General features: G+C 35.8%; 1 protein-coding gene across 1 annotated transcript in view; it reads right to left on the bottom strand.

Annotated features, from left to right (window-relative positions):
* LOC114361295 (dynein beta chain, ciliary-like) overlaps positions 1-14,230 on the bottom strand; it is a 29,098-nt gene extending 14,868 nt beyond the window's left edge. Inside the window, exons 1-38 of the mRNA XM_028316289.1 lie at positions 13,918-14,230; positions 13,682-13,848; positions 13,309-13,531; positions 13,074-13,226; positions 12,542-12,753; positions 11,933-12,448; positions 11,736-11,846; positions 11,492-11,646; positions 11,068-11,257; positions 10,627-10,888; positions 10,394-10,542; positions 10,117-10,328; positions 9,751-10,036; positions 9,392-9,670; positions 9,080-9,215; positions 8,813-8,994; positions 8,573-8,731; positions 8,308-8,481; positions 8,075-8,220; positions 7,875-8,001; positions 7,547-7,576; positions 6,828-7,073; positions 6,430-6,654; positions 6,123-6,349; positions 5,887-6,028; positions 5,396-5,808; positions 5,041-5,176; positions 4,513-4,647; positions 4,294-4,424; positions 3,885-4,218; positions 2,839-3,551; positions 2,464-2,765; positions 2,233-2,387; positions 2,024-2,160; positions 1,478-1,944; positions 931-1,046; positions 689-850; positions 58-257 (exon numbers count right to left, since the gene is read on the bottom strand). Coding sequence (XP_028172090.1) covers positions 58-257; positions 689-850; positions 931-1,046; positions 1,478-1,944; positions 2,024-2,160; positions 2,233-2,387; positions 2,464-2,765; positions 2,839-3,551; positions 3,885-4,218; positions 4,294-4,424; positions 4,513-4,647; positions 5,041-5,176; positions 5,396-5,808; positions 5,887-6,028; positions 6,123-6,349; positions 6,430-6,654; positions 6,828-7,073; positions 7,547-7,576; positions 7,875-8,001; positions 8,075-8,220; positions 8,308-8,481; positions 8,573-8,731; positions 8,813-8,994; positions 9,080-9,215; positions 9,392-9,670; positions 9,751-10,036; positions 10,117-10,328; positions 10,394-10,542; positions 10,627-10,888; positions 11,068-11,257; positions 11,492-11,646; positions 11,736-11,846; positions 11,933-12,448; positions 12,542-12,753; positions 13,074-13,226; positions 13,309-13,531; positions 13,682-13,848; positions 13,918-14,230 — 8,423 coding nt within the window. The remainder of the gene's footprint in view (positions 1-57; positions 258-688; positions 851-930; positions 1,047-1,477; positions 1,945-2,023; positions 2,161-2,232; positions 2,388-2,463; positions 2,766-2,838; positions 3,552-3,884; positions 4,219-4,293; positions 4,425-4,512; positions 4,648-5,040; positions 5,177-5,395; positions 5,809-5,886; positions 6,029-6,122; positions 6,350-6,429; positions 6,655-6,827; positions 7,074-7,546; positions 7,577-7,874; positions 8,002-8,074; positions 8,221-8,307; positions 8,482-8,572; positions 8,732-8,812; positions 8,995-9,079; positions 9,216-9,391; positions 9,671-9,750; positions 10,037-10,116; positions 10,329-10,393; positions 10,543-10,626; positions 10,889-11,067; positions 11,258-11,491; positions 11,647-11,735; positions 11,847-11,932; positions 12,449-12,541; positions 12,754-13,073; positions 13,227-13,308; positions 13,532-13,681; positions 13,849-13,917) is intronic.
* Between the last annotated feature and the right edge of the window lie 8,193 nt (positions 14,231-22,423).

Here is a 22,423-nt window from a genome sequence, read left to right on the forward strand (position 1 = left end):
GTCAAAATTGAGTCTCTTCCAGACTTATGTAACAGTACAATGGTAAGGTAACCTTACCTACAAATATGCATCATAGCGTCCTCAAATAGAACCAGGTTCATGGCCGCGATGAGGTCATTGTAGCTGGACATGGCCTCCAATAGAAGCTTGTTCAGCTGCTCCCATGACGCGATCGGCATGTACTTGGGCTCGCCGATGCCGCCGGCGAAGTGGCAGTATATGTTCGGCCTCTCGAATACTGTGCCTTCGTCTATATCCTAGCAAAAAAGAATAATGTTAAATTAGCTAAGCCGCCAATTTTAGGACAATAATTCGCAGCTCCGTTTCAATCGCCTCAGAGGCATCGTATGGTTTTAGTGGGTAGGCCCCGCCCTCTTGGCGGGGAAAGTCCCACATAGCCCACTGACCGTCCCCTATATCCAGTGGCAAAGCATTTCCCGACAGAAAGAAAAGAGTTAATTATCTAGAATACCAAAGGGAGTATACTTTTAAGCTGGGTACGGACATGTGTAATGTATATGGTAGTTTATCTTTTAATGGACTAACAAGAATCCTGAGGGCCTAGTGCGAGTTTTCATCAAACGCGCTCACTAGTGAGCGCGTCAAAAAATGTCATTAAATGTATGTACAGCGCCCCTAGCGGGAAACGTTCAAAAACTAAAATTTTCATTTTATTCTCTAAACTTACCTCAAAATTCTTCTTGCAAATATCCACTTGCATTTTCAGGAATGCGTCAATGTCCTTGTCCTCTGTTAGTTTGTCGCCGTACACCCGATGTGTTTCGTGTAGCCATAGCCTTATGATGTCTGATGGATTGACTAGACACTCGTTGGTGCTGAATAAGAAACCCTATGAACAATATACTCGTAGTTAGAATATTGATCAAGAATTTAGATACTTATTTATTCATAATATGAATGACAAAATACCTGGAATACATTTGATAGATCCCTGAGGTTGAAAATATAGTGGAATTTGATCGCAGTCGGAAGAAACACTTGGGATGCTTTGTTATGTAATCCCATAGTTGCGCTTACGATGCTTGCTGAAAATGATTTATTTTTTATAAATTTTTAAATTAGTTAATCATACACAGTTTTGTTAAGCAGAATTCCAAGCTTAGCAGCTAGTTTAGTTTTGAGTTGTGAAGTAAGAAATCAATTCACATTAATAAAACAATTGTGGATATTCGTATCTGATTTGTCAAAATTAATGTCGTCCATCAATCTTGCATCAAGCGTCCATCTTGTTCTAGGTTCTAGTGTTCAACAAAGTTGCTGACAAAATTACCAAGCGGTTTTTGAATAATTCTTTATTGTGCGAAACGAAAGGTTATTTTATTGTCTTTACAAAGAAACTTGGTGTTTAACAAAATGAAAAATTCATGTGTTGTTCTTTCTTGAATAGCCAACTTTTTAATAATTTATGACGGCAACTTCACTGATAAAATCTTGTTTGTCTACAATTTTCTTGTACCTGACAATTTTGATATTTGTGGACTGATCCGCAGCTCCGGGTTTGTTAGGTGTTGGCTCAGAATCGAGTGATAAATGTTGTTTAAAGCCTCATTATTGGGAAAACTGATTGCAAAAACACAGAAATGCCTTTGCAGTCTAGGATTGATTGTGAAGCTGCCAGACGTCGGATTCATACATGAGACGTACTGCGTGTTATGGATGTCTTTCAGGCTAAGTTTGGTCCGGTCGTACCAGTGGTTATAGTCTAGGTGCTGTCTTATTATTGTGTGTGGCTGTACTGTCCCGTATGCGTCCACTTCTGGCATGTTCATGTCATCAATGAAGTAAATGAGTGTCTTGTTCCCTGGTGGACCGTAATTTCGACCAGCTTTCTTTTCCAATGGCTTCTCTAATATTTTCTGCAGCATCTCAGATGATGTGTAGAAGTTAAATGGTACTGACTGTATTGCGTAAGTTTCTGGAAGGCTGATGGAAAATAAACCAATTACCACAAACTTTTCAATTTTCGTAATCAAAATAGTAAGATCTTCTTGATCTAACTTACCCTTGCAATTTCTCGTTGACCAAAACTGTTTTACCACAGCCAGCTCCTCCCACCAACATGACTGGATGTTTGTTCTTCATCAGCAAGTCCAGAAAGAATCTAATCCGTATTGTTTCAGCTGTAGGTACTAAGACCGCCTAAAATATAAAACAAAGTAAATTTTAAAGTCGCAACTTATCTACCATTATCGCAACCATCTCGATGCTTACCTGTAAGGGTATATCGGAGTCCAATTCAAATTTAGGTATTTTCTCTGTCCACGGCGTAAACTGTTTACTCTCAGGATCAATATAATAATCGAAGACCGTACCACCAGCGGGGAATTTAACTGTTTTGAATTCATTTACCCACCATTTTGTGAATTCTGAACACAATAAGGAGAAACAGAATGAGGTAACTGTTTATGCTATATGAACTATGCTATTTATTAAAGAACTTACCAACACGATAGTCGATGCCCGTGTCTTGGAACATAGCAGACCCAAAGGCCCAAACACAAGCAAAGACAAAGAATATGTCGTGCCATTCCTTCGGGCAGTCAGCTGGTGTGTTCTCAGGTACAAGCAAGCAATCCAGAAGATGGCACAACATCTGTATGTGAGCCATCTCAGCTATGGGAGTGATCTTCTTGAATCTGTTCCTCACAGTCTCCAGGCAAGGAGGGATGTATTTGTCGAAGAGGTTCACCAGGTTTGACTTCTCAGCTGGCACTTTTCTTGTCTCAATCCAACTTGTAACATAACTGCAACAAAAATACATGTATGTAAGTTACTATTTAGTCAGTACAGATATTGTCTTTTAGGCAGATGACTTACGGATTCCATCCTAAATCTTGAGCATTGATGTATAAAATACCAGCTCGAGATACAGTAGCTGGAGTAGCTGTCCTTAAGTTTGATATTTCAAACATCAACCTCATTGTTGGGGTCAAAGCAATCCGTTCATTGCTGGCTAACGTCAGAATTTTATTGTCATCCATCACTGTGTTCAGAGATTCAATCCACATCGGATCTATATCTCCATCCAAAACTATCCATTTTGGATTCTCACCAACGATATTCGCTTGATCTCTCATTATGACCGAAAATAAACCATCCTTCCATTCTCTAGTTGCAGGATTAATAATACCAAATAGCTCATCATTGGTAACTGCTTTTGGATTTAAGTCGTTAAATAGTGGTTTCTTTCTTAAATTCTGGTATGTTTTAAATAGTGTCTTCCATACTTGAGTTTTGCCTGTACCTGCATTACCTACAATGAATACTGAATGTCGAACTTCAAGTAATTCTTCAAGTTGGACAACTTTCAAAATGAAGTTATCCTCAGGTTGTAGTAGAAGATCCATTGCTGCTTGTTTTACTGTTCTTTCGAAATCTAAGTCTCGTTTGCGTGGTACTTCTAAGGCTGGGAACAAATCCCCAATCAAACCCATGAACACTGGCATATCATCAGTAACTATTTTGGGAATATTGAAGTCACGAAGAGTCCTCATCAACACTTCCTCTTCAGGTCGACCAGGGTCACCTCTCTGTAAATGTGAAAAAAGCATGAATTTTACAGTATCATACGCAATATGTATTGTTGATTATCGTCGGCCGTTTGGTGTAGTGGTTCGAAACGGACTACTATGCCGAGAGGTCCCGGGATCGATTCCCGTCCGGGCAGAAATTGAAATGATAATGTTGGGTGTTACTATATATAATAAGTATGTATTTACAATAAAAAAAGTATTTAAGTATGTTTATATCCATTGTCTAGTACCCATAGTACAAGCTTTGCTTAGTTTGGGACTAGAAGCGTAGTGTAAAATGTCCAAGGATATTTATTTATTTATTATTTTATGTATTATGTTATGCCTTACTTTCAAGGAACCAGCCACCACAAGCACAGACTTGATAGCTCTTAGACCCCAGTCATAATGATCTTGCTTTGACAACAACTCTTTGCACAAAGTATACAAAGTGATAAACTTTCTAGCTAGGATTTTCGCTTCTTGGAATCCCTCAGCGACCAACATAATTTCACAAATCAGTTCAAAGTCCGGAACAACCATGGCGCAAGGTCGGAATAGAGCCTTTAGATTTTCTGGTAGCTCTGTTCTGCCAGCATAGCCTGGATTCATTGTTATGAATATGCCAACACTGGGCACTAGCACGATGATTTCACCCATGAAATTGAATTTTTCTTTCTTGTCCCTGAAAGTAATTATTTTACAAACAAAAGTTATATTTGTCACTCCAATACAAATCCATGTAATGCGTAATTGATACCTTATAGCATCTTGTACTGATTTAACTTGAACCGCTACGACAGACAACACTTCAACTGAAATTCTGTTGAACTCGTCAAAGCATCCCCAAGCTCCTGTTTGGGCTAGTCCTTTGTAAATATTTCCACAAGACTGAAAGTAATCACAAAATATTATTAAGGTTTGAGTTATTGATTCTTTTTAAAAATAATAAGACTAATAATTTATTGTGATGATTTACCTGATAATCCATTTGTTCAGAGCAGTTGAATACATACACCATGATGCCCAAGGCTCTTCCTAAATCTTTGGTGGTTTCTGTCTTTCCCGTACCAGCTGGTCCAGCAGGCCCTCCACCCATGATCAGATGTAAAGACTGTCAAACGTACATTATTACAGTAAGGCCTGCTATTCACGGACAGCTTGAAGCAGTTAGTATCCGACAGCTTCAAGCTGCGACTGCATAGCAAACTACGGTACACTACGTACACACATACGCGGAACCGCTCGAGCAGTTACTGAGTGGGTGATCTTTTTGGCAACTTAGTAATATTTTTTTTATGTATGTCTTTATTGCCTGAATCTGTGGTTGTCAAAATAAAATTATTTTCTTTCTTGCTTTCTTTTTAACTGTTTCCGTAGTTTGCTATGCAATCGCAGCTTGAAGCTTCTGACACTAACTGCTTCAAGCTGGCCGTGTATAGCAGGCCTAAAAGCTACGAGTAGGATATTAATTATGTAATCTTTATTTAATGTTAATTTCACTAACCTGTGTCAAAGTAATGTAACACCTGTCAGTCAAAGGTGTGATCACCAATCTGGGTGTGTTTCCCAAGTACTCGTAGCTGTATAGAAACTGTGCGTCACAGATATTTGCAAAGCAATGCATTTCAGCATCGCCCCATCTGCAAATGAAACATAGACTCAGTAGTTAATCCACAATTTCAAAATCATTATCTATAATTTGGAATTTATAATAAATAGCGAACTGAAATAAAGTATGTTAAGAAAGAATAAAGTAGATAAAAATGCATCTACGCCACGTGAAGATGTGTAGTATGAAAATGAAATAACCTGTGACTAAATAGTGCACATGATGCCAATCTACTTAGATTTCTCAAAACCTGTGTCTGAGTTGTGACTGCCACTGGAAAGCTGATCCTGCTTCCACTTTGCCTTGAATCAGTTTGCTCACGACATCTCTTGAATGTACATCAATAGTACAGATTGTCATAATTTTCTGTCGATCTTGCTTACTGAGCTCTCCTATCAATAATGTGATCAAGGTGCTAAGTTGAGACAGCTGTTTCTTATAGTAATCCTTTAATGCATTATCGTATCCTTCTTCTAATCTTGAAAAGGCCATGTTTACTTCTGTGGTCCACCAAATTTGTGAACCACATAAAGATACTTGCGCCATAAAATCAAACAACCATTGTTCCCGTGGTTTCTCTTCATACGAAACAATGGCCTCCCCAAAGTACTGTCTGATGGTGGACCTCATGATATCTTGAAGTCTGTTCAGCCATATTTCAACCTGAAACCACAGTTATGCTTACCGTAACAAATCTTACAAGTGACATTTGTTTAGCATACAAATAAAAATAGAATTTACCGGTCCAGTGCAATCACAAGTCCCGTGGAATGGCACATATTCACCATCCTTTGCTATCATACCCAGAGCCACTTTTTCATCAGGTTTCTCACTTTCAGCAAACTTTAATTTCGCTATAGAGTCAAAGAGTTTCGTAAGGTGCCTAGAAAATAAAATAAAAAATGATTCTATTTGTAATATTTTATAATATTTTTTTGTCTCTTGAGTACCAGTTGTCTTACTTACAAGTTACTTACCTTATCACAAGCTCAGCCTGATTCCCGTTAGACAGAATATCTAACAAATCTGCCGATGATACGAAATAGAATCTAGGAAATGCCAATCTCTTCGTTTCCAAATATTCCGCCAAAGCTTTTTCGCAAATTACTAAATCCTTTTGAAGAACATCAAGCTTTTCTACTAGACCATCTCTATTTGTCCCTTTTACAACGTTTGGAGTTTTAGACATTTCTGTAGATAAGATCTACAAACAAAACAACAAAATGTAAGTAAAACATTGTACAATTCATACAAAACGTTATAATTTTTGTCAAAACAAATTACTTTGAACGCGGAATCAATTCTATCAAATCGGGCAGAATCTTCAGGTAGTTGCTTTCTGATGTCCTCAGAACTCATAAATATACTCTCCAAGTGTGTCCAGGTCCTTTGCACCTCGAACCATACAGTGATTACTTGATCTGCTGTTGATAACTTCTGCTGCCAACTCGATACTTCTTCGAGAAAGTGCGCGATAAACTTGGATGTGATTAAATTTTGAAGTTGCACCTGAAAAACAGATATTATGTTATTATTACATTTAAAGTATAAAAGTCGTTACTTCACTATTACTCATAAATAAAGTAAAGCTTGATGTGTCTGTTATAGGTAGATAATTTTAGTGTTAAAAGGGACCATTTTTTAATTTATTTAGTCTAATAATTAATTGCTTTAATATGCACCTGGTTTTCTTCTAGCGTTTCTATCAATTCTTCACTGGCTCTCAACAAAGTACACCCAGTACGGGTATGTTCTTCTTGCTCGAACTCCATTCCACTCCAAGTGTTGTGCAAGTCTTTGAGGATTTTTTCCATTGACATCTCTTTGACTGCTTTGTCCACTATATTTTTGACTTCTTCTTCGCATTCATGCAAATTCAATGCTAACAAATCTGCCAAGGTAGTATTTGCATCCATGACGATCCTAACCTATTAGATTAAATTGATTTTAGTCACTAGTTCCGTGCTAAGGATTACATCTACAAATCTAACTATTCTAAGTTTATGACTAAAAATTAATAAGATACGAGTAAGTTTACTCATCACTAATCTAGTTCGTATAATAACCAAGAGTAGAGAGTTAAAGTACCTAGTAATAAAGTATATCTACAACTGTACAAATTTACACAAATGCTATTACTAGAAGAACTACAAGACTAGAAGAGGGTTCACTAATAAAAGTTGTGATAGTTGGAGCGAAAGATAAATGTATACAAGCTACGGTAAATACGACATTTCAAAACTACTGTATTCACACATGCATTTATAAGAAACATGCAAACATAAAGTAAACGTAATACATTCTGTCAAGAAAGTTTACATTTGAATTGGCATCAAGAAAAAAGACAAAATTCAAGTCATGATTATTAAAGGCCTCGTTCTCCGCTGTTGGGCATACTTACAGTGAGCTCAGGTGGCAATGCAGCTAAACTCTGTGAATCATAAAAGTAATATTTACATTGGCAAGACACATTTGCATATAAAACATCAAGTTGTTTGTATGTACACGCATTCCTCAGCCAGCATGACATTGAATAAACTTGTGAACATCCAAAGCATTGATGCATGCCACACGGTAAGATCAGAACATGCAAAATGCAGTTGAGTTAGGGTTCAGGAAATTAAAATGTTACCCTTAAAAGTGCTCATCACACCAAGAGGCTGTACGTACAAAAGTTATATACACATTATTACACATGATAAGAATTTATTTTATCACATCCTTGTCACCTTTGTGGTCCTCATAAGTTGATCCCAATGCCGTTCTCTGATTGCTGGGTTCTGTAGTTCACCTACAGCTCGTAGGGAAGTTAGCATGTTTTTCACTGTTGCCTCCAAGTTTATGTAAGTGTCCCAACTGTATAAGACAGAAGATATCCGTTAGAATACAACATACCATAAGTGTTCCGTTTTTCAAAAAGTTTGATTACCTTCTCATTTCCTTATCCAGAAGTCTGATTTCTTTAGCGAATTTCTTGCATTCTATATCCATGTTCTCCACGTCAATTTTACGCCATGGTGTGGTCTTCCAATCTTCAATGCTCGTCCGCACTATGTACACGTAATCCCATAGTTGCTGTATCAGGAACATAGTCAAATGTAATTATTTAATAGGTAATTTTAAGAAAGCAGCTGTTTTTTTTAATGTTCAACATTACTCTACCTTGAGCATCCTCAGCTCCTTTCTGCACTGCTTTAACAATTTGAACTCAGGTACGTTAACTTCAAATAACGATCCTGATCCTTGGATACCCTTCATTTCCTCCTCCAGATGTAACATTTCGTAGTCAACTCTTGACATAACCTCGTATGGATCTCCACATTCGTACTTGAAGAACTATACAACCAGATAGACATAGTATGAGTATAAGTACGTACCTTAATACAGGAATCTTTGCCTATTCAGCATTCAATACTTCAATACTTGCCTCATATCTTTTAAAAACTTCTCGGTAGTAGGTTACATGCGCGTCGAAGGCAGCAATCTTCTTTCGTATTCCACTAACTTCAGCTGCTTGAAGGGGTGCTACTTGCTGTTTCACTGTAAGGGCCAATTTCTTAGTTCCTGCCCATTGTTCTGGTAATTCCTGAAAGTGATTTACAAACCCAGTTATATGGTAAACTGATCAATCATTAACTTAATGAAGTATTCACTAATGTGTTCTTACCTGCAGTAATACATTGACTTCTTCAGGAATATCCATGTCGTAGAACTTTAGAAGTTCAATGGTTTCAGTGAGGGGCTGGAACATTTCATCAGTAACAGCGGTACGATCTTTCACGTGCATTAAATAACCCATTACGTTAATTAAGGCATCGTAATCGCCTTCTGGTACAGGTTGTAAGAGCCCTGAGAATAACATTAATAATTTTATACATGCAAATATTGATATTCCATTGTCATGGCATCCAAATGACGATTACAGTTTATTTACCTTCATCAGCTTTACGGATGAAATTAGCTAAATCAGTCAAACTAGACGTTACATTTTCAACCAAGTGTTCTTTGTACATGTTTCCCCATTTCCTAACAAGGTTTAATAGAGCTTGACGAAATGGTCTGATATCCACCTAAAACAAGCGTTGAATTATGTCTTTAATGAAAGAATACATTCTAAATTACTAAGTTAATTTAATGAAACAAGGGTCGTTATGTTTTGTTGTACTCGTTAATACTACTACAAAATTGCAATAGTTAAATATAATTAAACATTTATCTAATTTGTTGACATAAAAGCATTAGTTACCTGAAACCAGCAATTAAAAACTTTGTACGAATCCATTTCTTCAATATCCATAAACAGATTTTCGTACTGATCGATTTGTTCTCTAAACGCTTCCATCTTTGGAGGGCAAGGTGTCGGTGGTGGATTATCCTTATCTTCCGATCCGATTCTATCTATTTCTTCAGGTTGCAAAATCCTTCCATAAGTCAAAAATATTTCCATAATAGCATCTCTTTCCTCAAGCCACAAGTAACTGTAGTTTTCAAAGGTTTTACAGAATTCATTTGCATCTTCAATGACCTGAAAATATTAAAACGCCGTATAAATGAAGCATTTCCAATAATGAAAAAATTATACTTTTAAATGAATTTTATCCATACCTTTTCTATTGCACCCAATATTTCCTCTTTCATTTCAATAATAATTTCATTGTTTACAATAACATCTTCGTAAGACTGTTCTTTATTAGTATCTATTCTTTTTATCAAAGTAGACATTTTTAGTATGTCATCAATAATTCCTTTCACCATAGCCGTGAACCCTTTTTCATCGTTAGGGTCCAAGGTTGGAGCAAATACCATATCGGGCTCCAAAAGTTCCAACTGAGCCTCAAATAATGGAGCTAGTTTGTTCTTAGGATCCATGTGTTCTGTAATATACGCCGAACTAAAACGAATTAATGTAAATTATTGCCACTTTTAATAGGTACCTATACGTTAGTATTCAATTTCATTAAATGTGCTTACCTGCATGCAATACTTTTGAATAAAGACTCTTCTATCAAGTTATCAATGAAAGTAACATAATTCTTCCAAGCTTCACACTCCTGATTGTTTTGCATATTGAATAGCTCCATATTTTCTTGTAACAACTCTCGTATACGATCAGCCGTGTTGTTTATATCTGAATATCGTTGTTCTTTTCTTTCTTGTCTATCTTCAAGGTTGAGGAGTGTATCCTAGAAGATAAATATAAAAATGAAATCGTTATGAAATTATGTTCCATACTTATTTTTCTACTAACCTTTTTCCCTTCTTTTCTTTCAAATAGAGGCTTAGTAGCCCACTCCCTCATTACAGCCTTTATTTCTTTTAGATTTTCTTGTATTTTAGACATTCTTTCGTATAAGCTCCCAACTAAGGTGTGTAGTTCTTGTAGTTGAGTCCATAGATCTATCAATGAAATGGAAAACATTTGATATTACTTAGATTACTACAGACAGACAAATATATTTTAATTTAGTACGGGTAACTGACCTTGAGAGTTCCAATTCAGCTCATGTTGCGCTATTTCAATTCTATTGTCGATATTCTTTATTTCTTCTTCCACTAAATCAAACTCTACTTTCTGACTGTTCTTTCGAATTTGATTATACCAATCGATAGTGATTCCCAAGTTAATTCTGTACTGTCGATACGTTTCTTGTTTTTGAAACAAGGTTAAACCATCTTCTGGTATGTCGTTTTCAAAGTCTGGATTATTCCGCAAATGATGAACTTCTCTCAGGATGTCTATAACCTAAATAGTATTTTTTCATGCATTTTTGTTGTTTTTATGTAGTATTCTTAAAAATACATGCTTGAAATGAAAATTACTATTCGTGCGTCAAACGTGGTTGAAAATAAAGTAGACAGTTTTATTTTGAAATGACTGAAACTATTAATTGGAAATATGTAACTCAAATAATAATTACTTACCATTGGGCTAAAGTTCATTATTAAATCAGATGCCTGGCGAGCTATAATGGTGTTGTTTGTTTTATCTTCAATGATCTTAGGAATAGTGACTGCCCAGTCTCCGAAATACTTCTTTTTGAATGCTTCGATTTTTTCAATGAGTTGGTCGTATCTTTCGAAAATTTTGATCGCTTCTTCCGAACCCTTTATCCTATGATAAAATGATGATGGAAAACATTTGTGAAAGTGTATAAAGAAAGGTATATCGTAAATAATATGATTTTCAACTATAAATAGCTACAGTCTCTAATCTTCTACTTAATCTACAGTGAAAGATTTGTGTTGAAATACATAAATAAACATCTCACAATTTTAGGAGAGTATATTTAGATGATTTATAGCAAAGTAATCAGCTTTCGCAATTTGCCCCACCCAGCTGACTTACGGGTGCGGTAAATTGCGAAAGCTGACTACAGGCTTGGTTATCCTGGCGGCCAGCGTTGACATGAAGAGGAGTCCTCCAGCGACTGGGGGCATGAAGGCGTCAATTTCCATAACTCCGTATCTTTCAAGCCGTTGAGTTTGTTCAGTGAAAAGTTCCTGTGAATCAAAGGTTAATTGAAAAATTCCAAAAACTTTGGTAGCTAGGAATCTTCGGTTGTAAGATTTTTCATATTCGCTGTACTTACTTCGCAAGTGACGATTTCTTTCTCGAGCATTACTATGATTTCGACGAATTTTGCGGTAAATTCGTTTTTTATCAGAGGCCGATCCAACACTGATCCAACAATGTCGATCAACTGTAACAACAACATGTTGTTTAAATGTAGAATTAATTACCTACTTGCACTGGAATTGACGAACTATTTAAAAAACTAGAATTTACCTTAAAAATTGCCTCCAAAGTAGAACAGTTGTCAAAAGACTCGACTAGTACAGTTGACAGTTTCAAATCTAAGTCTATAATGTTTTCTTGAAATTCCTTGAAGTCTTCGTTAAATGTTTCATCATCAGGGTCCAGGACATCGTACGATTTTGATGCAAAACTATGAAAGTAAGATTCAAATTCCGCTGAAATCTCTCTAATTTGCCCGCTGAGTACTCTGCCTTTCATACCACCTATCTCTATCTTTTCTAATTTTTGGAATTCCAAGACAGTTTTGAAAAACCATTGGATTGTAGTCAATCGATCTGTAAACCTGTTCATTCTTTCAAATACAGCGTTTGGATGGAAGGTCCACGGTATGACCCTTCTGTCTAAGAAGTATTTTTGCAAGTTGTCCTTAAAATATTCGAATGTGTTTCTGAATTTCTTCAGTATGTTCATGGTTAGTTGAATTCTTTGTGTTGCTTCATCGATATCGCTATGGAATAGCGTGCTTGGGTCTAAACATTTCTTAGCCTAAAATAATTGAAATGATTTTAATTATTGAAGTTTCTTGCTTTGTTAATTTAGCGTTTTGATTATAATCTATAATAAATTGTAGATATTTACCGTATAAATAAGCAAATTGCTAATTTGTTTCAGCAAAACCATCAGTTTAGAAGAGCTACAGTAATATTTAGAGTCTCTCCAGATCATACAAATTACATGAAACAAAGGCCGAAATAATGTCTGACACTCTGTAAAGTCAGTTTCTTCCAAGGCTTGAAAATGTTTTTCTAATGTGTGAAGATACAAATCTATTTCTTTTGCTTCAGCCAAAGCTGAAATACAAAATGTTTTATTTATTTATTAATTTATATTAGGGAAACAAACAATTTTGATATACAGACAAATAATCACACAAAAAATAGGACAGAAATCAACAAAGTTTCCACAGTTAAAATTAATACAGAGTGCAGACTAAAAAATAATTAAATACTAATAAATTATACATTAATTTTCAAATTAGATTAATTATTAGAAACTTGCTCCGCTTATCTTTTGAAGTTGCCAACCAATGAATGAACCATCCCAAGTATCTTTACTTTTATTGATATCTTTGATGCTGCACTAAAATACTTTGACATCTGTAATTACGTACCAGATACAATATTTTTGAAAAGTCTGCTGAAGCAGGGATAGTAAGCTGACGTGGTTTTTTCGAGAATGACGGCCATGCAGCGGACTCTCTCGCTGCGCAGTTGATCATAGATGTAGTTCAAATTGCTCAGCCTTGACCTCCAGAACAAAATTTCTGACAAAAGAAAAAATAATTTTAATAAAAGACGTTAGTTGTTTGTTTTAAAAGTTAAAAGTTGTTTGTTATCACAACTTACCAGCATTAGGTAATGGATTCTGTCCATTATCGAATGCCTGCGAAGAATCCTCCATCATGACGTCATTGATCTGCTGAGCCCATTTGATGACGACACCCTCGATGGCACTTTTAAGGTACAAATCCACCTCTTCGCCCCTAAGAACTTGCTTTTCTGCATCGTGAACTAGCTCTACTCCAACTGGTAGTGGAAGAACTGTCTGGCCGTTTACTTTGCCTTTGACCTGAGTTACATAATACTGATGTTAATTCAAAAGTGCTCGTAAGCAGACAACTTAATACTTATCGGTTGGCTTTTTTGCTCCCGGTTGTAAAGGGTTACACCAATTGAATTTTTACTGTGTTTAAAATTACGACATTTAGTGCAATGTTACCTCATAAACTGTGCTCTTCAGATTGTGGATTTGCTTGAGGATGTCCTGTGAGACAACCAACGGCCAACCTTCATGATTGAGTGGATTTGACAGGAGAGGAACAAAAACCTCATCTACTAGAGATGCCAATTCATCTATTAATCTGGGTGCAAGATCACCTACAAGAAATTATTTGATCAATATGATATGATTTACTATTTGGACGAATAGATTTGTTCTAAGCTGGTAGTACATACCATAAATGAGCATTTCAGTGCAATTCTCCCTCGGCACGACATCTGGCTTCTTTTTCACGAAGTATACGGACTTGTTCTTCAAATAGCACGGGAATGATATAACTGGAACCAGCTGGTTGGTATGAGTCAGCACCACCACCAAGAGCAAAGGCAGTGGTTTGTCGACGAAGTCCCTCAAGGTCGTTCTGTGTTCTTCTGTACCTAGTACTCGCATCCATTTCTCTGGCTTGAGTTTTAAGGATTTGACGGCGTATGACCCTATGAATTCGAACCGTGGGTCTTGGTTAGACGACGATGGACCTGCTTGGTCCATTTTAGACGGTTGCCTTTGTCATAGCTGTGTGATCTGCTGCTACGCCGCCGGTCGGGGCGGCTTTGACGGCGGCCTGGGAAAGGCAAGCCTGGCAAACGGCAAGTCACGCGAGTCTCGACGGCAGCCATTAAAAACGATGTCCCTTTGTACCGAGACATCGGCTGCCTTTACTAAAATAGATGAAGGTAGGATGTGCAGAAAAATATTATATGAAAATAAGTACCTATGTTAAGAAAATGTGTATTTTTGCCGTTATTCTGAAATCCTATTATTATCTCAACTATCAGTTGACTTCATTCATTGCAGGGTGTAAGGGGTCCCTTACACTTCGCTACATCGCATAGTGGTATATTGTGGCATTGGTGGCGTACCGTATCTTAGGTCTACCTCCGCCTTCTCTGCTTCATCCATTTCCACTTTATTGTCGATTTTTTTTTATCACCTTTACCTACTAAGGAAAAAAAATAATGAGCTTCACAAATGTCACAAATAGATTAACCATAATTTAATAACTCTGCCAAATGGTTACTTTCTTTTAGATTCTATATTATTTCAGTGTCTTTTTTTACAAAAATATATTACTTTTTGCGCCTAAATGCTTAAATTATTATTCATTTCTGAATTAATTTATTCAACGTAGCAACATTCCTAAGTAAGCATTACGAGTGCGCTACTACTACCAACTATTAGTTCTTTGTTCTATTCCACTTCTTTTGTCTTTAAAGTCTACGTTTATTTATTTTATTTTTGTCTACTTTATTTCTTCAAAAGTAATATTTTGTCAACGGTACATGGATTTCTAAGTGAGCAGTGCGCGTACCAGGCTACCATCGCTCCGCCCCGCCCGCCCCGGATGACACTCGCAACGTCGCGAATAAGGTCACCTAGGGCGGATTTACGCAGCGAAGGCGTTGGGCGGACGTGGCAGAGACGTGGCGGAGACGTAGCAAAAACCTGACGGTGTTCTGGTGGGAATAAAGCATGGTGAACTAGGCTTTGAATGAGTCGGTTGCTGTCTTCAGCATAGAAGAAAAATATAGCAAATGCTAGATTTGAATTTTTTTCTAAAATTAAGTTGTATAATTTCACAAACATACCTACCAGAAACAAGAATAATGTCGTGTCGTTTTTATTAGATTTAAACATTAATTAATAAATTGGTATTTTCATTGCTTTAATAATAGTCGTTCAAATTATAAAAAAATGCATTCAAATTAATTGAAGTTGTCCATTTAATTTTTGTTAGGTGCGGTTTCAAATAAAAAAAAATAAAAAATTGATTCAGTGACTTCATCAAATTAAATTGCCTATTAGTATATAATTAACATTAACCTTTATTTATGATCCACGTCGGTTTCTTTGATGTAAACGAGCGCTGTGACATCCTACTATTTGGCAGAAAATCCGAGTACCAGTGATTTGATTTTGATATGAGTTTAGTTAGGACATTTCAAGCTTGTAAACCCAATCAATTATATTATCCAAAAACACAATTTTACGGACACGTAAGCTGTCGGTCTCATTGATATGTTAGACGGCTATGTCATGTAAGAACTGTATGTACTTTAATATTAAATGCAATTTATTTACATTTTATAAAATCGATTTCGAGTTTATTGCGAGTTTCTTTAGTAACTATATTTTTTTGCCACCCGGTGACACGATTGTTTATAAAATTAAGGACAGCTACATATCGTTATAAATTATGACCAATAATTGGTAACATGATACGATGACTAATCCATACCAAAATGAATAAATTTTGCATCAAATCAAAATAAAATAACTATATTAATTGTGAGAATCTAATTTTATTGGTCAATATTTTTTTTCCAAAAAATACCAAGCATTTGTTTCAATAAATGTATTTTAAAGTGTAGTCCCGTATTAATAACCCAAGCTCTACTTTGTATCTAATACTACATGCAATTAGTTCCATTTGCTGTGTCGTAGTCTGGTGGGAGTACATTTGCATAACCCCAGAAGTGTTGTTAGCCAGTTAGGCCCTTGTTAGAAAAGCTGGTGGGCGACCATTGAGATGTAGAGCCCGTATTTATAAAGTAAAAGTTAGGAACTGCCCGCAAGCCGCAAATATTGATAGCAGCGAGTAAATAATGTTCAGTTTCCCGTTTCAATCTCGTTTCCTTAAAAGTTAAATGGGACATTTCCCATTGTTACAGAACTAAACAAAACAAACTTTTGATAAGAATACTTGTGACTTCAAACAAAGACCCAATGTTGGATTTCTGTAAATTGAAAATAATGCAAAAGTCAAATACACAAAGAACGCGTTTATTAATTTTTTTTTTAAGACCAAATTAAACAAGCTAATTTTTTATTGCGTTTATAATGAGGTTTTTCTCTGATTCTGTATATTTAAATCAATGTTTTAACCACGGGATGCGCTAGTTAATAAGGGACTCGGATGTGATTAAAAAGTACACAACTCTTCTTAATTGATAATGAAATTCAACAAACTTTAGAAAGTGTAATTTTATTTCTTTTCAATCCGCTGCTGTAATGAATAATTTAACATTGTCATTGTTAGAATGAGTGTATCACTTGTTAATAAAAATACACACGAAAAAGAGCATTGTTTTATAACGTATAAATTAATAAGTATCCAATGATATACCTACACGGTCAAGTCGTATAAGTTTGGAATAATAATCCATTAGTAAATAAGTTGTACAAGGCCCAATTTGGGATCACGGGTGAAGGTCACGGGAAAAATCTGGATGCGGGCAGTGCAGGACCAGTCGTTATAAAAATCCTTGGTGGAGGACTTTGTCCAAAAGTGGACGTCATTTGACTGAAAAGAACGAATGAATTTTGAAACCATGAGACGTTTAGAAATTCGTATACGATTTGTGTCATTTCGTATGCGAATTAGACTTCAAAAATACGCATAAAGCAGTAAGGCCACCTTATTCCGTAACAATGACAATAACTGGTGAACTTTGTATGGAGTTTGATAGGTTTTTTGCCTAAGGCTGAGTTGCACCACCTAACTTTAACGGTAACTATAACGATAACCGACGTTTTTTGTATGGAGTTTCACAGACTTTTGAGGTTTGTCAAAGTTAAAGTAGGTAAGATGTGTGCAACCCAGCCGGGCAGCCTTAGTATGTCGATTTTTAAGCAATTTTTTTTTCTTAAATCAAATTCTTAAATAAAAAAAAATATTTCGACTGTGGACTTTTACAAGTTAATTAAAGCTCTTCTCAAATAAGTATCACTTGTGATCAATCGGGCATTAGAAACTAACCTTGACACACAACTATTGTCTGTTTATTCGTGTGGGCTCCTCAAGCTTACTTACTATACACGAATGCGCAACACTTGTGATGAGAAGATTTCATGTAAGCGGATTATATTTGTACTAGCTTTCCGCCCGCGGCTTCGCCCGCGTGGAATTTTGTTTGTCAGAAAAACTTTATCGCGCGCGTCCCTGTTTCAAAAACCGGGATAAAAACTATCCTATGTTCTTTCCCGGGACTCAAACTATCTCTATGCCAAATTTCATCAAAATCGGTTGCGAGGTTTAAGCGGGAAAGCGTAACAGAAAGACAGACAGACAGACAGAGTTACTTTCGCATTTATAATATTAGTTGGGATAACTTGATGAATCAATGCGAATGTCAATCACTTGACATATTTGTGTAAATTTCACAATGCGTTGATTAAAAGAAGGATTAGAACTCGAATTGTTAAGTGATAATCAAGCAAGTTGAAAAGTATACTTGTAAGTCTTCAGCGTTTGTGCAATCGGATTAATTATAACTTGACTTACTTGACTTGACTTAAGGTCCTACTATATCCCCTAGATGGGGCAGAGGGCGTCCACAACAGACCTCCATCGCGTTCGGTCTTGAGCTTCGCGCTTGATCTCGCTCCAAGTCTTGCCGATTTTATTATTATAAGTTACCTATTTATTACACCAAATCATTCCTTTGTACGAAATTCTCTCATCGATATTAATGGTACCTACCTACAATAAATACCTACCTACCTAGATACTTTTAATGTTTTTTCACCATTAAAAACATTGCAGATGACTACTTGTATTACGATCATGTTTTGGGATCTCTTGACCTTTCGACTATACATTTATTATAATTAGACCGAACGAGCGGTAGGTCTTTGACATTGTGTCGATTGTATCAGATTGAATAATATATTTTTGCCGGCAGCCCACGTGCTTTTCGCTGTGCGACTATAAAGTAATAATAATAACTAGGATGGGTGATAAGAGAATCGTAAATAATTACGTGGTGTTGATGCTTAAGCTAGGTAAAGTGACAACTTGTAAAATATTGCCGACAGAAGTTGTATGCGACAATACAAAGACAGGGTAAAATGACTCGTTTTTGGGGAGTCCATTAGTAGACTGCTTGCTACAACACTAGGCTAGTTAATTATGACCATGATGAACTTAATGAATCAACAGAGATTAAACTTTTACACTAACTTATCTCAGAATAGATAAGTTGATGCTAAGAAAGTACTCGATCGTTTGCAAGGTGTGTCAGTTACACAAAGGGTAGGTAGGTAAAGATGTAAAGGATAAGAAAATGTAGAGTCGTATGTGACTCTACATATTTGTTGCAAAATCCATATAACAGAGAAATACAGCTCCTAATACAACTACCTAAAAACCACAGTGTTTAGCTTTATTTACTATCTATCTATCTATAAGCAATATAGCGTTTACAACCATTTTTCTAAAAATATAATCGTGTAAAGGTAGTTTTTTTACCCATTTCCCATTANTTATCTCAACTATCAGTTGACTTTCATTCATTGAAGGGTGTAAGGGGTCTCTTACACTAATTCTCTACATTTCATAGTGGTATATGGTGGCATTGGTAGCGGACCGTATCTTACATCCGCCTTCTCTGCTTCATCCATTTCCACTTTATTGTCGTTTTCTTTTTATCACCTTTACCTACTAAGGAAAAAAAATAATGAGCTTCACAAATGATATCAAATTAGCATCGATAGATTAACCATAATTTAATAACTCTGCCAAATGGTTACTTTCTTTTAGATTCTATATTATTTCAGTGTCTTTTTTTACAAAAATATATTACTTTTTGCGCCTAAATGCTTAAATTATTATTCATTTCTGAATTAATTTATTCAACGTAGCAACATTCCTAAGTAAGCATTACGAGTGCGCTACTACCACCAACTATTAGTTCTTTGTTCTATTCCACTTCTTTTGTCTTTAAAGTCTACGTTTATTTATTTTATTTTTGTCTCCTTTATTTCTTCAAAAGTAATATTTTGTCAACGGTACATGGATTTCTAAGTGAGCAGTGCGCGTACCAGGCTACCATCGCTCCGCCCCGCCCCGCCCTGGATGACACTCGCGACGTCGCGAATAAGGTCACCTAGGGCGGATTTACGCAGCGAAGGCGTTGGGCGGACGTGGCAGAGACGTGGCGGAGACGTAGCAGAAACCTGACGGGGTTCTGGTGGGGACTAAGCACGGTGAACTGGGCTTTAGAATGAGACGGTATATTTTTCTTCTATGCTGTCTTAGAATTGCTATTTGCTAGATTTGAATTTTTTTCTAAAGTTGTATAATTTCACAAACATACCTACCTACCAGAAACAAGAATAATGTCGTGTCGTTTTTATTAGATTTCAACATTAATTAATAAATTGGTATTTTCATTGCATTATTAATAGAGTCGTTCAAATTATTAAAAAAATGCATTCAAATTAATTAAAGTTGTCAATTTAATTTTTGTTAGGTGCGGTATATTGGATATTCTATGCGTCAGAATCAAGTCAAATAATTTTATTTGATTCAGTGACTTCATCAAATTAAATGGCCTATTAGAATATAATTACCAAGTCGGTTTCTTTGATGTAATCGAGCGCTGTGACATCCTATTTGGCAGAAAATCGGAGTACCAGGTTTTCAACCTTAGTTCATAAGGGCCACCAGTGGTCTAAATTGAATAAAATATTTTTGATTTGATTTAATTTTGATATGAGTTTAGTTAGGACGTTTCAAGCTTGAATAAACCCAATCAATTATCCAAAAACACAATTTTACGGACGCGTAAGCTGTCGGTCTCATTGATATGTTAGACGGCTATGTCATGTAAGAACTGTATGTACTTTAATAATAAATGCAATTTATTTCGATTTTATAAAATCGATTTTGAGTTTATTGTGAGTTTCTTTAGTAACTATATTTTTTTGCCGCCCGGTGACACGATTGTTTATAAAATTAAGGACAGCTACATATCGTTATAAATTATGACCAATAATTGGTAACATGATACGAGTACGATGACTAATTCATACCAAAATGAATAATTTTAGCATCAAATCAAAATAAAATAACTTAATTGTGAGAATCTCATGTTATTGGTCAATTTTTTCCCAAAAAATACCAAGGATTTGTTTTAATAAATGTACTTTAAGTGTAGTCCCGTATTAATAACCCAAGCTGTACTTTGTATCTAACACTACATGCAATTAGTTCCATTTGCTGTGTCGTAGTCTGGTGGGAGTACATTTGCATAACCCCAGAAGTGTTGTTAGCCAGTTAGGCCCTTGTTAGAAAAGCTGGTGGGCGACCATTGAGATGTAAAGCCCGTATTTATAAAGTAAAAGTTAGGAGCTGCCCGCAAACCGCAAATATTGATAGCAGCGAGAGTAAATAATGTTCAATTTCCCGTTTCAATCTCGTTTCCTTAAAAGTTAAATGGGAAATGGAATACTTACAGAACTACACAAAAGAAACTTTAGATAAATAAATAGAATACTTGTGACTCCAAACAACGGCCCAATGTTGGATTTCTGTAAATTAAAAATAATGCAAAACTCAAATACACAAAGAACGCATTTATTTATTTTATTTTAAGACCAAATTAAACAAACTACATTTTTATTTCGTTTATAATGAAGTTTTATAAAGTAATTCTGTATATTTAATTACTTATTTTAACCACGGGATGCGCTAGTTAATACGGGACTCGGATGTGATTAAAAAGTACACAACTCTTCTTAATTGATAATGAAATTCAACAAACTTTAGAAAGTGTAATTTTATTTCTTTTCAATCCGCTGCTGTAATGAATAATTAACATTGTCATTGTTAGAATTAGTGTATCACTTGTTAATAAAAAACGCACGAAAAAAGAGCATTGTTTTATAACGTATAAATTAATGAGTAAGTATTCTATGATAGAGCACGATCAATTCATACAAGTTTGATAAGATAATAAGTAATAATAATAATCCGTTGGTCAATAAGTTGTACAAAGCCTTAATTTGAGACCACGGGTGAAGGTCGCGGGAAGAATCTGGATGCGGGCAATGCAGGACCGGGCGTTATAGAAATCCTTGGTGAAGGCCTTTGTCCAACAGTGGACGTCATTTGGCTGAAACGAACGATTTTTGAGATCATGAGACGTTTAGAAATTCGTATACGATTTGTGTTATTTCGTATGCGAATTATGCGTATTAACACATAAAGCAGTTTGTGTCGCAATATTTATTTTTAAGCAAATTCTTAATCCATAAACTTTTTATTACGAGTGTGTTTTACATGTTAATTAAAGCTCTTCTCAAAAGTATCACTTGCGATCAATCGGGCATTAGAAACTAACCTTGACACACAACTATTGTCTGTTTGGTCGTGTGGGCTCCTCGAGCTTACTATACACGAATGCGCAACACTTGTGATGATACTTGTTTCATGTAAGCGGATTATATTTGTAGAACTTGATGAATCAATGCGAATGTCAATCACTTGACATATTTGTGTGCAATTTCAAAATGCGTTGATTAAAAGAAGGATTAGAACTCGAATTGTTAAGTGATAATCAAGCAAGTTGAAAAGTATACCTGTAAGTCTTCAGTGTTTGTGCAATCGGATTATTATAACTTGACTTACTTGACTTGACTTAAGGTCCTACTATATCCCCTAGATGGGGCAGAGGGCGTCCACAACAGTCCTCCATCGCGTTCGGTCTTGAGCTTCGCGCTTGATCTCGCTCCAGGTCTTGTCGATTTTATTATTATAAGTTACCTATTTATTACACCAAATCATTCCTTTGTACGAAATTCTCTCATCGATATTAATGGTACCTACCTACAATAAATACCTACCTACCTAGATACTTTAAATGTTTTTTCACCATTAAATTTAACATTGCAGATGACTAC

This window comes from Ostrinia furnacalis, unplaced genomic scaffold, assembly GCF_004193835.3.
Source record: "Ostrinia furnacalis isolate ACB-3 unplaced genomic scaffold, ASM419383v2 OfSCF5501, whole genome shotgun sequence".
NCBI classification, from domain to species: domain Eukaryota; kingdom Metazoa; phylum Arthropoda; class Insecta; order Lepidoptera; family Crambidae; genus Ostrinia; species Ostrinia furnacalis.